This window comes from Rosa chinensis, chromosome 2, assembly GCF_002994745.2.
Source record: "Rosa chinensis cultivar Old Blush chromosome 2, RchiOBHm-V2, whole genome shotgun sequence".
Lineage (NCBI taxonomy): Eukaryota > Viridiplantae > Streptophyta > Magnoliopsida > Rosales > Rosaceae > Rosa > Rosa chinensis.
This window is the reverse complement of record NC_037089.1, coordinates 14,800,857-14,813,805: the sequence shown is the minus strand read 5'-3', so window position 1 is coordinate 14,813,805 and position 12,949 is coordinate 14,800,857. Positions and strand designations below refer to the sequence as shown.

General features: G+C 38.4%; 2 protein-coding genes and 1 long non-coding RNA gene across 3 annotated transcripts; all 3 read left to right on the top strand.

Moving 5' to 3' along the window:
• The first annotated feature begins 1,557 nt into the window (after positions 1–1,557).
• Positions 1,558–2,726, top strand: LOC112190638. Its single transcript, XR_002932482.2, has 2 exons — positions 1,558–1,859; positions 2,400–2,726. It is a non-coding gene; the product is annotated as an uncharacterized LOC112190638 (long non-coding RNA).
• A 2,001-nt stretch (positions 2,727–4,727) lies between these two features.
• On the top strand, positions 4,728–7,668 carry LOC112188385 (BTB/POZ domain-containing protein At5g66560). Its single transcript, XM_024327488.2, has 4 exons — positions 4,728–5,198; positions 5,309–5,378; positions 5,473–6,771; positions 6,850–7,668. The coding sequence occupies exons 1-4, from the start codon at positions 5,149–5,151 to the stop codon at positions 7,447–7,449; spliced, it is 2,019 nt and encodes a 672-aa protein (XP_024183256.1). The 5' UTR covers positions 4,728–5,148; the 3' UTR covers positions 7,450–7,668.
• Positions 7,669–9,419: 1,751 nt separating this feature from the next.
• Positions 9,420–12,150, top strand: LOC112190036 (cold-regulated 413 plasma membrane protein 2). Its single transcript, XM_024329450.2, has 4 exons — positions 9,420–9,856; positions 10,635–10,742; positions 10,847–10,917; positions 11,569–12,150. Exons 1-4 carry the CDS (start codon positions 9,678–9,680, stop codon positions 11,820–11,822), a joined length of 612 nt encoding a protein of 203 aa, XP_024185218.1. The 5' UTR covers positions 9,420–9,677; the 3' UTR covers positions 11,823–12,150.
• Positions 12,151–12,949: the final 799 nt, after the last annotated feature.

Below are 12,949 nucleotides of genomic sequence, written 5' to 3'. Positions count from 1 at the left end.
GGCTAATTTCTCAGTTGGCCATAGAGTGCACAGTATCCCGGCAGCCATGGCCGACAATTGACAATGGCTAATCTGTGTTAAAATTTTATAATCTGAAAAACAAATTAAGACTAAGATATAGAGACAATATTTGAGCAGCATCAAATTAGAATTGGGTAAAATGTCCCTTCACTGTTTGCACCTTATTGAGGTGGGATGACTTTTCGAGTATGCAATTGGACAGATCTAGGACATATCATATCGTATATCACGTCGATGTTTTGCTGGACAAGATCATTGATATTCTTACTTTTGGACTGGACCAAATCAGGCTAACCTGAAAGACAAATTTACCGGCCCTGTCAATGAGTTTGTTGGTGTTGTCAATTTTGTTTAATTAATATGAACAGTTCATCTCAGAAGTCCTCTGTGTATTTTTCAACTTGTTCAAATGTCTTGGAGTGATTTTTCCTCGAGTAATATGGACACATTTACAGCCAAAGCCGCTGAAACGAGAATATTATTATTGTTATGGTTGACATTGCTTATGAACACAGTAGCAGCTGAGCATCTGAAAGTGGAACCGAGTGATATTCTTACCATCTTAGTGGTTCCCGAGTCCATTTCACAATAGATTGGGATATTGAAGTAGTGAAACACAATAAGTGATTATTGGCCGCAAATTTTGATTCCTAGTATTTCTGATAACGATATATGATTCCGTTTTGTCTTGAATATTGTTGTTCTTCTTTCATCAATTTTGTTGTTTAGGTTTGTTTTTCTTGTCATTCTAAACTATATAAAGGTATTGCATAACTAATTACGTACAACAAAAAAATGACTGAAAAATCAATTTTTACAAAATTCATCGTTCAAGTGTGCAAATTTTAAAAAACTAAAACCCCATTTATGAGCTCACGTTCAAAGATCACAAGTCATAACTAAACAAGTAATCATATATGAAGTCATCTTTAAATGATGATTTTTCCAAAGAATAACTCTCTACAGGGCATCTTTCATTATCATCATCTTCATTCTACTATTACCTCAAAAATGATGCAGGATAAATTCTTAAAAAGAAGCCGAAATGACAAATATTTTTCTTCACCTCCAAATATGTCGTTGACATATAAGGTCGGTAAAGTTGACATATATATATATATATATATATATATATAACTGCTCAGGTGCGGATATCCGCACCTAAGAAAAAAGGTACGGATTTCAAGTTTTGACTCACTTTTCAATCATATTTTCACATCTTAACCGTTCAGTTTTTAGGTCCTAATGTATAGATCACCTCTGCAAAATTTCAGCCAAATTGGTGATCGTTAAGACATCCAAAACTGCAATTTACATCCCCATACCCGACTTCATTCCCCATCCTCTTACCCGCCTCAATCCCCGTAATAAGAAATTGGGGATTCCCCGTCTCCGTTTCCGTCCCCATTAGGGATTACTAATGGACAAGAGACGGATGGATCATGAATTACTATGCAAAGAGCATAAGCGATAGCTTCAACACCGAGGTAGTGTCACACCCCATTAGTTGCTCCATCAAGACAAAACGAGTCGATGATATCCAAGTGGTTGACGGCTTTATATTAGTAATGATTGGATAAGAAGTGGAAGCAAAGCATCAAAATTGATCCACACAAATCTTGAGCTCGATCGACCAAAAAACAAAGAACCAAAAATGTGTTTCAGGGTGGAGTGCAAACAATGTGGGAAGTACTCGTGGGGAGGGTGTGGAGAGCACTTGAAGACTCTCTACGGCAGCATTGATAAGGGGAAGCACTGCATGTGCCGTTCATGGCCTGGGGTTGTTATACCCAAAGAAGAATCACCTACTGAAACACAAGCAGTAGCCTCTGCCTCAGGTAACCCTAGATGGGTAGGAACAAAATCTAGATTGTGTGATTGATGATATTGTTGATTGGTTGTTTCTAGGTTTAGTAGTTGTCTAGTATGGTATTAGAGCTCGGATTCGAGGAAATTATGGGTAGCTGTGAGGAAGCCGCGATATCCTTTTTTTCTTATTTCATTACTTTTGCGCGAATATACAATTCTGACCGTAATAATCTCGCATTAGTTTTTATTTTTTATTGAATATACATTAACGTGTTCAATGAAATGTCTCAATAAATTATTTTATAAACTTAGAAAATTTTGAGTCACGCTTATCATAATTAGACATCTAATTTTACATATTTATTTTTCACACTTCTATTATTAGAAATTTCTGACTCCGCCATAATTTCAGACCAATCGTTCACTCTCGTAATGCTTGCATCACTCGTGACCTTTGTAAACAGTATTCTTTGGGCACTTTAAGCAAGCATAATCATATTAGCTTAAGCAACTTTGTTTCGTACTATCCCTTGAGCAATTGATTGATCCTTTGATATTGGTCTGTGCAGGAAAGTAGCCTATCAATAACCTCCTACGCTAGGCAGCAGTAGTGATATTCAAGGTGGCCCTAGCACAAAAATGAAGAGGGGGAGAAAGAGTTTATTCAATGGTAGTCGCTAAAAGTCCTAAAACCCTAGATGAATAATATCGTTTTCATCTGAGTTCTGTACTTCTGTTTTATATGTTGTCTCCAACCATGCATGATATGAGTGAATAAGTCAATAAACAATGTTAGTGCAGGTAATGTTGGTCAAGACATGTTTGACCAACCGAAACCTGCCCTTTTTTTACTGTACTGATTGAACCAGCAATAATAATAATAGAATTATGATTAATGCTAATTGCATATTCCTTGTATATTCCTCCAATCTTGTGCACACTGGTCTTCAGAATTAATGCTTCAATTTACCGTTTTGGCTAGAATCATGGGGTTTGGTGTCATTGTTGGATGGTTTGTCATGGTTTTTGTGCTTCCCGTTCTTTTAAAACCACTTGTAATTGTTTATTACCATTGAGAAGTATGGGTGTGAGAGAGAGATTGAGATAAGAAATCTGGAATTTTAGACGGGACAAGATGAATATGATCAAATAAACACTGAGACCCACATAGCCTTTTTCTAGCCAATTTTCTGTGTTCTGGTTTGTTCCTGAAATTTTTTGGTTCCCTTGTGTTTGGCATTTCGTTGTCTTTCTTCAGAAGGGTGCTCAATATATGCCACACTATTCTTCTCTTGTGCATTTTGTCTTGATGATTAGTCACCAAACCATGTGAATACCCTTTTTTTCTTTATAAAGGATGGGGCTTATAACAGTTAGTCCACCATTTCTATGATTTCTCTTTCACTCAAAAATCAAAATCATTCAAAAGGAAAGGAAAGCAATTACTATTATATCAGAAGATTCAGTGACATCCAAGTGGGGGGTTTGTCTGTCTTCCTATTGCTACTGTGACCTACATCATTTCCCTCCCTCATAATATCAAATAATTTAGGACATGATATAAGTTTAATAATTGGTTTTTCATAATAATCTCAAATAATCTAGTAGCACATGATTTGAGTTGAATAATTGGTTTTTCATTAAAAACAGTACTAGTAATTTGATAATAATGATCCATATATATATCTCCAACCATTTGTGAAACCATTTATACTTCCCACCATTTTTGAAATTTGAACACCTCTCAGTTTCCTACTGTTTGCATGAAAGAAATAATGGAACCCTGCTTTTCATTGTCCTGCCATTAATGCCTGCATAAATGCAATCAAGTAATGGTTCTGAGAGTAGATACACTGATATAAATGCAACGAGAGCTCCACATCATTTGCTTTCAGACCTGAATTTCAAAATATCTGTAGAACAAGTTTGTACAATTATCTATTGTGATGTAGATCGAAAGTTAAAAGAGTTCCGGAATATTGGAATCTAGATATGTGAATTGTTCGATTAGTAATCTCTCAAATATAGAACACTTGCAAAAATAATATTACTACTCAAGTTCCTAACATATCGTGAGAGGATATAAAAGATAGACTTAAAAAAGTGATACAAAAGATGACATGAACATATTTTATTTGATTAGAAAATAAAAAATTGTTGTGCAAATGTAAATATGTAATTAAAAAGACTAATCTTTAAGGTATTTGTCAAACAATTATCTCTTAATTCGTACAAAGAAAAGAGAAGTCTACCAACTATTCTTGTTCATTTCACGTACTAAAAAGCCAAGTACAACGATCCTTCGTAGTGCATTCGCCAAATACAACAATCTTTGCAATACATGCTGTCACAAGCTCCAAGTATGAACTACGAAATCCAAACCATCAGATGAAAGCCGGCCGATATAAGAGGAACTATAGTGCCTTGTATTAACTCTTGTGGGCGGTTGCGAATATCTGATGGCCCCAACCCACCAAAAAACTTCTCTCAGTCCTAGTGGATTTTTGTTCCAACAGTTAAAAAATCACAACCCCAACAGTACTCTTCATTAAGATATTAATGGTGTCATTTTACCAATGCCAAATTTTGCCATGGACTAAATAATGAAGTTGGTAGATGATATCTAAAATGGTCCGGATGGGATTTGGTGGACACATCACACATTGTTTCTTCCTTCCAAAAAGAAATGAAACTATATAGAATTCAAAGAAATGAGACCCAACCCAGATTACGAAATGATCAAATTCAATAAAAATATTGGACCAAAAGCAATGAAACCCGGTTCTAGTTGTTTAGTTGTAATCAAACTATGCAAAGCAAAAGCCTAAATAGGTAATGGTGGCTTTTTATTTGTTGCAGATGGAAAAAGAAATAATACACATTTAAAAAGAAAATTAAACATATTTAAAAGATGAAAGTGCCTCAAAGACAACGTACCTTTTCTGAGTCCCATTTTTCTATCTTAAATTGGAGATGGTGAGAGAGAAAGGTAGCTCTTCAGGGCAGAGTGGGTGGGAGAGAGTCTGAGAGTGAGATTCTTCTTCTTTTTCTTATGATGGGATTCATTCAAAGAGAAAAGGAAAAATGTTAGTGCTCATATTGGATCCCCCTTTTTCAGAAATTTGTTCAAGCTCTGTTTGTCTTCTCTGATAGTGTTTGATTCCAATCCCTCCCTTTTGCCTTCCTTCCCTTCTTTCTGTTACTGACGTGAAGTCAAATCCCATTGTCTCTTTCAGCTTAGCTGTTTTCATGGATCTGGGTTTCTAATCTTCTGATAAAGATAGGGTTTTTCTTGGAGATACTGATAGACAGTTAGTGATGGAGATAACAGAAGCAGCTGAGAAACCAAGCTCCAAAGGCCAAGCATGGTGAGACTTGAATCTCATTCAAGACTCTACCTTTTCACTTTTTGCTGCAAACCCAATTCAAAACCATGCACCAATTAACCAAATTCCTCTTTCAAAATTTGTTCTTGCAGGTTCTGCACCACTGGGTTACCAAGCGACATTGTGGTGGAAGTTGAAGACATGTCCTTTCATCTTCACAAGGTCAGTCAACCTATAAACTTTTATCAAACACATCACACACTTTTTTCCTCCACCACCAAATTCAACTAACAGTTTCTACTTTATGATTGCTCAGTTTCCTCTCATGTCCAAAAGCCGAAAGCTTCACAACCTAATCACGGAGCAAGAGGCTAACCCATCACATCCCCAACAAGAGCTAGAAGAAGAGCCGGACGAAATTGAAGAAGTGCAGTGTCAAATAGTCCTCTCAGACTTCCCGGGCGGCTCCGAGACCTTCGAAATCGCCGCCAAATTCTGCTACGGCGTCAAAATCGACCTCAACTCGACCAATGCGGGACCTCTCCGCTGCGCCGGAGAGTATCTAGAAATGACAGAAGAGTACTCCGAAGACAACCTCATCTCAAAAACCGAAAGGTTCCTGTCTCAAGCCGTGTTCAAGAGCTTCAAAGAGTCCATCAAAGCTCTCAAATCCTGCGAGCGCGTCATGCCACTGGCAGAGACCCTAGGCATTACACAGAGGTGCATCGACTCCATCGCTAACAGAGCCACCAACGCCGATCCGAGCCTGTTCGGCTGGCCCGTCAATGAATTCGCCCCGAACCCAAGTTCATCCAAACACCAGATTCTATGGAATGGGATTGACACAGGTGGAAGAAGAAAAGGGATGTCTAGAGCAAACCATCCAGATTCTTGGCTCGAAGACTTGGTCCTCTTAAGCCTCCCTTTCTTCAAGCGATTGATTATGGCAATGAAAGACGGAAATCTCAGCCTGGAAATGGTGGAGACCTGTTTGATGTACTACGCCAAGAAATACATTCCCGGAATCTCAAGATCGACTCGAAAGTCCTCTTCTTCCACCACCACTTCTAGCTCCTCTTTAGCTTTGGAAAACCAACAGAGAGAACTATTGGAGACCATAATCTCAAACCTTCCATTGGAGAAAACACCAAGACCTCCAACCAATACAAGATTTCTATTTGGGCTGTTGAGAACAGCGAATATCTTAAACGCCTCGCAGGGATGTAAAGCCGCATTGGAGAAGAAGATTGGGTCGCAGCTCGAGCAAGCTAGCTTAGACGATCTGCTCATACCGAGCTATTCGTATCTGAATGAGACCCTATACGACGTCGATTGCGTGGAGAGGATTCTGGGGTATTTTTTGGACGGGTTGGAGCAGAGAAACAGAAACAGAGATGGAATTGAAGGTGGAGATGAAGACGAAGACCGTGATATAGAAGGTGCTAGATCGCCGGCGCTGATGCTTGTCGGGAAATTAACCGACGAGTATCTCTCCGAGATCGCATCGGATGCGAATTTGATGCCGGATAGATTCTACAACTTTGCCATGGCGCTGCCGGAGCAGGCGAGGCTGTTCGACGACGGGCTTTACAGAGCAGTTGATGTTTATCTAAAGGTAGGTTTCGAAAGTAGTTTAAAAATTTTCCCGATATGGTTTCGAAAATTAAGGTTTATATGATTCGTGTTTGTTTAGGCTCATCCATGGATATCGGAACCGGAGCGGGAGAAGATCTGCGGGATACTAGACTCCCAGAAGCTGACACTCGAGGCGTGCACGCACGCCGCGCAGAACGAGCGGTTGCCGCTACGCGCCGTCGTGCAAGTCTTGTTCTTCGAGCAGCTTCAGCTCCGTCACGCGATCGCCGGTACCCTTATCGCCGGGGAGACCGCGCCGCCGGACTCCAGTCGGCCCTCGGTGTTGCGAAGAGAGGCGGAGACTGAGGAGGACGAGGAGCAGGAGGAGGAGGAGGAGGAGGAAGGCGGTGCTGTGGAGGTACACGCGGAGGAAGGAGGAGGCGGCACGTGGAGGTCGGCTGTGAGGGAGAATCAGGTGCTGCGGTTGGATATGGATAGCATGAGGACACGGGTGCACCAACTTGAGCGGGAGTGTTCTAACATGAAGAAGGTGATCGAAAAGATTGACAACAAATCGGGTCAACCCGATGGACGGGCCGGATGGAAAGGCTCGTTGACCCGGCGGTTCGGGTGCAAGTTCAAGACCCAAGTGTGCGATTCGCACGAGCCGACGGTCGTGGACGGGCGGAAAGGGCGGCGCCACCAGCATCAACAATAAGGCATGCCACATCAGATTTTAGGGGCCCCGTAAATTTTTTATGTTTGTATTGACGCTTTCGCGGTAATGATTTCGTTGATTGAGGTCGCGGATTCGAAACACATCTTTTGAGGAACACATGAGAAAATATGGTATGTTATTATTGGGGTGAAGGCATCAAAGCAAAAGCGTTATATGGTAATAGTGCAAATGGAACCTTTTCATGCATTCTTTGCTTTAGCTTTTGCTTTTTGGATTGAAAGTTCTAAGGAGTTGGTATGACTTTTGGAAGCCCCCGGAATATACATAATGGCTGGACAAGTCGTTAGTCATAATGATAGTGGATTAGGTTGGGGATAGCTCAATTATGTCAAGCAAACATTCCCTACTTCTTCTAGGAAGATGGGAAAGTTGAGTGTCGTTAGTCTATCATCTAGGAGCTCATTTGCGACTTAGGAGCTCTAGACCTTGAATGGTAATAACGGGCTTATGAGTGTCAAATGTGAACCGGTGGCTCAAAGCCTAACCTAACAAGATGTCCAATTTAACAACAAACGCAAAACATAAACTGTTATAAACCCAAGTGATCATCAATCTAAGATGCGCTGTTGAGCACACATTGGAGTACTTGGTTGTAGAGTTCAGAGTTTAGCCAAGAAGTAAGAACGCCATATTTTTATTTATTTGTAAAGAAGAGAATATAAAAATGAAGGGATATAACGTTAGGCTGCACCAGATTAAAATCAGAATTTCTTTGGTGTCGCAAATTTCAACAAATTATGAACTATCTATAATGTAAATTGACAAGAATATCATCCAAAAATATTATCATAAAATATAAAACAAAAACAAATATAGTTTAGATAATTTACATTTATTTATCTTCACCATCAACGTTTATTTATTGTTTGTTTATCTCAATAACACATGCAGAGCATGAGGAATTTTTTAGGCTTTTCCGAGGCCAAACAAGCATAATAAATAAAGATAAAAATCTTATAAAAGAGAGGATTTTTAAAATTGAAATGTTAAAGTGAAAACACTTGAAAAATATGGTTAGAGAAGCAATTTCAAACAAATGTTACAGAGTCAAAAGTAATATATGATGTGGATGTATATATGATATATTGTATTGTAAAAATTGAGGTGACTTACCTTTTTGGTTTTTCAGGTCTTAGGTTTTCGTTTTCAGTTAGGTTTTAGGTTAGGTTGAATAAGTCCATACTCAATTGAGCTAGGATTTGAATATTTTGGTGTTGGTGTTGTGCCATTGTATGGTGTCATTCCCAGGGAGGATTCAGAGCACCAACATGAATTGACGGCTAGATTACACCAAGTACACTTTTTAGTTATTAAAAAACGGTTGATTATAAATATCAAAAGTTGAGATAATCTTATAAGTTTTGGCTCACTTGCACCGTCAGTGCATGGAAGAATTTTCAATCATTCCCAAAGATTATCTTCTTCAATCTCGGTATTTTCTTATTGTCAATGCATGTAATGTCCCTGCACATATTTTGGTGGTTTTGGAATACATTGCTGAAGGAGGTGAAGCTCTTCTTGAGGTTGGCCTTGAGGATGTATAGTAATTTTTGGGATTGGTTTTCTATCAATATCCCGGATGTAAGAATGATTACTATAGTTAAATGTTGAACACCATTGGCTCATAGTCACTATAAACGTTGGATTTATATAAGAATATGAGTAGTTCATCTTCTTTAATTATAGTGATTGTGAACTCACAGTTATTTTCATTTTTGTAATAATCTTTTGAAGTAATAAATGGAATTTTCTTTTCTAAGAAAAAAATTTGAGTTAAATCTGTTAATCCATCTTCGTGTTGGTACTAAAATTTGGCGAAAGAAAAACAAACAGTGGTCAGAAATATAAACTCTAAATGTTGAATCGAGAAAAGAAAGCGGCTAAGCTATCAACACGTTGCATGGGTTGCAATCGGGAGGGCTGAGCAGGACTAACCTCCCGTCCGCTACGTGTTCACTAACCTGTGCGTCCAAGTGGCAGAACAGTCAAAGCCTGGAATCCTAGGAAACAGGGTTTGGGATCCGAAGCTTCGCCACCACTCTCTGACAGAGACTGAGCTCATAACAAGGGGACCCTCAAACTCACCCAACAGAGATCTAAACATCATAAACCCAGAAACAAAGGCTTATTGGTGATCTGGTGTTCACAACTTTTTTCTGAATTGCATTGCAGATTTGACAGCATTTCTGAGATCACAAGGAGTAGATATGGGGAGGGTGGACGATTTGGCTATGAAGACTGACCCAGTTGCGGCCACCGAGTTGATGAACTCTGATATCAATGAGCTTAAGATTGCGGCCAAGAGACTCATTAGGGATGTTACTAGGCTCAGTGGTCTTGGTTTTGGGACTACTTTTCTCAAATGGCTTGCCTCCTTTGCTGCCATGTGAGTGCTTAGCTTTCCCACTCTCTCAAAATTACGCTGTTTCTGCCGTCACTAGCTCCTATTTTGTTACGTGTTTGATCAGATTTAGGGATGTAGAAAATGGGGAAAGTGACAGTCTTGGTTGTAAATAGTATTCAATGATAAGATTTGGCATGCAACTGATGTTTACCTTGGCAGATTTTCTAATTGTTTAGAAGGGAAAAGTCAATGAAGTGATTCTTTTTGGTCTTCATCTAATGGATGTACTATTCTTTGATTAAAGAATATATACTTTCAATTTCTTTTTCTTGCAGATTTATGCGTCTCTATATTACTATTATGAATTTGTGAAGACCATTTTATAACATGGATAGTGCACAAAGGCAATGACATATACAAGAAAACAATTGCTTTATTTACCTAATCTTCTTGGTGAGCTGCAGCTCAGTAGACACTAGACAGTGAATGACTACCACTCTACTTGTATGAAATAAGTTCGAATATATAAGATCTAGCCGAGTAGGGGTTCGATTGTTTAGACAAACAACACACTTTCTCCATTATGATGTCGGTTTTTGTACATGTTCACTTTATCAGATTTTGCTTGGATATGAATGAAAGAAATTTGTAGTACTTCAGATTTCAGAATATATTTTATTTTTCCTTCTACAAGCCCTGAATTCGTTCAAACTACATTATGGAGGCTAGGGGATTTTGTTCTTAGCAACTAGTTGCTGAATTCTGTCTGAGATGTCCTTTCATAAAAATAAATTTCAGTCTTAGAATACTTTCAATGCAGATATTTGTTGGTATTGGATCGAACAAACTGGAGAACAAATATGCTGACTTCACTCCTAGTTCCTTATATTTTCTTTAGTCTTCCTTGGGGGCTGTTCCACTTACTGAGGTAATTCATACACTCTGATTGGTACATTTTCTTGTTGACTTTACAACCTTCTTTTATTGTCAATAGTCTCATCTATTCACAACTTTTGCCTCAATATAATTCAGAGGAGAGGTTGGAAGCTGGATTGCTTTTGTTGCTGTTGTATTAAGGCTTTTCTTCCCAAGACATTTCCCAGGTATCGGCTTGAGTCATTGTACAACGTTGATTACATTTTACTGTTCTATGTACTCACGTTTTTGGTTTTCTCTGCTGATTGTGAACTCACAAGTATTTAATTGTTTAACCGCCAGAAATTTCTCCATTGCATTCCAATTGAACCTACTTGAAATTTGTCTGCATGTTTGTGCTGTCTGTGTAGGCATTAAATCTGTTTGTTTGAATAATATATCTCAACTTACACACTATATGTAGCACGATTCTATTTTCAGTGGGCAAGATTTACATACTTGGTGCACTAGTTTGAGTTCAGCCATATATATGACACTGCAACCACTACTCTTCCCTGCATTTGAGATCAGATATCAAAACGTATACTGTGGCTTTACATCTTTGTTGTAGATATTGAAAAAGTAATTGCTTTACCATTCTTGGTGAAAAATTAAACTGTGAGAATGCGAGTGAAAAATGGTTATATATTAATAGATGTAACATATGAAGTACATGCAACCTTACAAGCTAAAGTGATCAAATGCTTCTATGACAATCATTCAAGATTAACAAGTCCCGCTAACTGTAAAAACACATGCAGTATTCCTTACAAAATAAGGAAAAGTCTGAATGCCTTTTTTCCCATGATCCAATCTGACAATGTGATAGCTCATTGCAGATTGGCTGGAGATGCCGGGTTCTCTGATCCTTCTTCTGGTTGTGGCTCCAAGCTTCTTCGCAGAAACCTTGAAGGAGAGCTGGGTTGGCGTCCTGATATGTCTCCTCATTGGATGTTACCTGCTGCAAGAGCACATCCGGTCATCTGGTGGATTCAGAAATTCATTCACACAAAGCCATGGAATATCAAACACTCTCGGTATTATCTTTCTCTTGGTCTACCCTGTATGGGCATTGGTCATCCACTTCATTTAAGCATTCGTAGCAAACAGTTTCTGCTATCAATTGTTTCTCTTTGTAAGACATTGGATTTCATTATCTGTGACGATTTTATTTGTAGTTCAAAATTCGGTTTCTGCTTCTGCCCCGAAATTTGAACATGCAAAGACTGGAATATGGAATGGAACCTTGTTTGTGACTGAGGCTCTTCATTTATATCCTCAAGAGCACTCCAAGTAACATATTTTGGACAGTCATACAAAAATCTCTCATAAAGGGGATGATCAAATGAAACTTCTCCGGACATGACCTTTATGAAACACATTCTCTGCAATTGATCAAGGAAATTGCCTTCACTAATTTTAATCTCAACCTTGTGGCTAGAAATTTGTTTTTCTATCAATGGTTATGATTATTATGAGAATGAGGATGTATGCTCTAGTCGTTGGTGTTAATCATGATTCTGGTTATTATGAGAAGAAGGATCATAAAACTCCTTACACTTGGAAAATAATTTTTCTTCCCGTGTTACATGGACGTCATGTATAATCTATGCATTATCACCAGAGTTGAACAGGAAGGTGTCTCGTTCAATTTTGTTTGGTTGGAAGGTGATTTCCCAAATAAAATCAACCATACAGAGTAGAAATATGCAACAGAGACATCATGTCTACCTTTATATGACTCAGATGAACAAACAACATTCATTTATTTTATTTCGATTTAGAGAAACAATTAATCCAAGTCTCTCGATCTATATTGTTTCTGATTGGCTAGCTAGCTATAGAGTGCAATTATCAGTACACTGTTGTTCAGTCCTATAGCAAGCTTCCTTGCCCTGGAGAGTACAACAATAACCTTTTGGACCACTCTGGTGGGCGCAAACATGTATTTTTTTTATGCTCTTATAAAGTGGATGATCGTCTCTCGATAGTTTACCAACGTGCTGCATCTCCTTGCTGCTGGTGCTGGTATCTCCATCATTATTGTTTTCGTTGCCTTTATGTGTCGTATTGAAAAAGTAAACATAAAATCAAATTCTCAATCGATTTGCAATTTAGAACAAGTGATGTTATCCAAAAATCATGTGCTATAGTCCACAATTTTATTTGAAATCATAGTCGTTAGAAAGCTTTTTATTTTTTTTAAAAAGTTAGGGGTCT

What these genes read in the sequence shown, in the direction of transcription:
- LOC112188385 (XM_024327488.2), top strand. Translation starts at nt 5,149, where the DNA reads ATGGAGATAACAGAAGCAGCTGAGAAACCAAGCTCCAAAGGCCAAGCA. An exon ending in TGTCCTTTCATCTTCACAAG is followed by an intron (nt 5,379 to 5,472) that starts GTCAGTCAACCT and finishes ATGATTGCTCAG; the next exon opens with TTTCCTCTCATGTCCAAAAG. An exon ending in CAGTTGATGTTTATCTAAAG is followed by an intron (nt 6,772 to 6,849) that starts GTAGGTTTCGAA and finishes GTGTTTGTTTAG; the next exon opens with GCTCATCCATGGATATCGGA.
- LOC112190036 (XM_024329450.2), top strand. Translation starts at nt 9,678, where the DNA reads ATGGGGAGGGTGGACGATTTGGCTATGAAGACTGACCCAGTTGCGGCC. An exon ending in GGGCTGTTCCACTTACTGAG is followed by an intron (nt 10,743 to 10,846) that starts GTAATTCATACA and finishes AATATAATTCAG; the next exon opens with AGGAGAGGTTGGAAGCTGGA. An exon ending in CTTCCCAAGACATTTCCCAG is followed by an intron (nt 10,918 to 11,568) that starts GTATCGGCTTGA and finishes AGCTCATTGCAG; the next exon opens with ATTGGCTGGAGATGCCGGGT.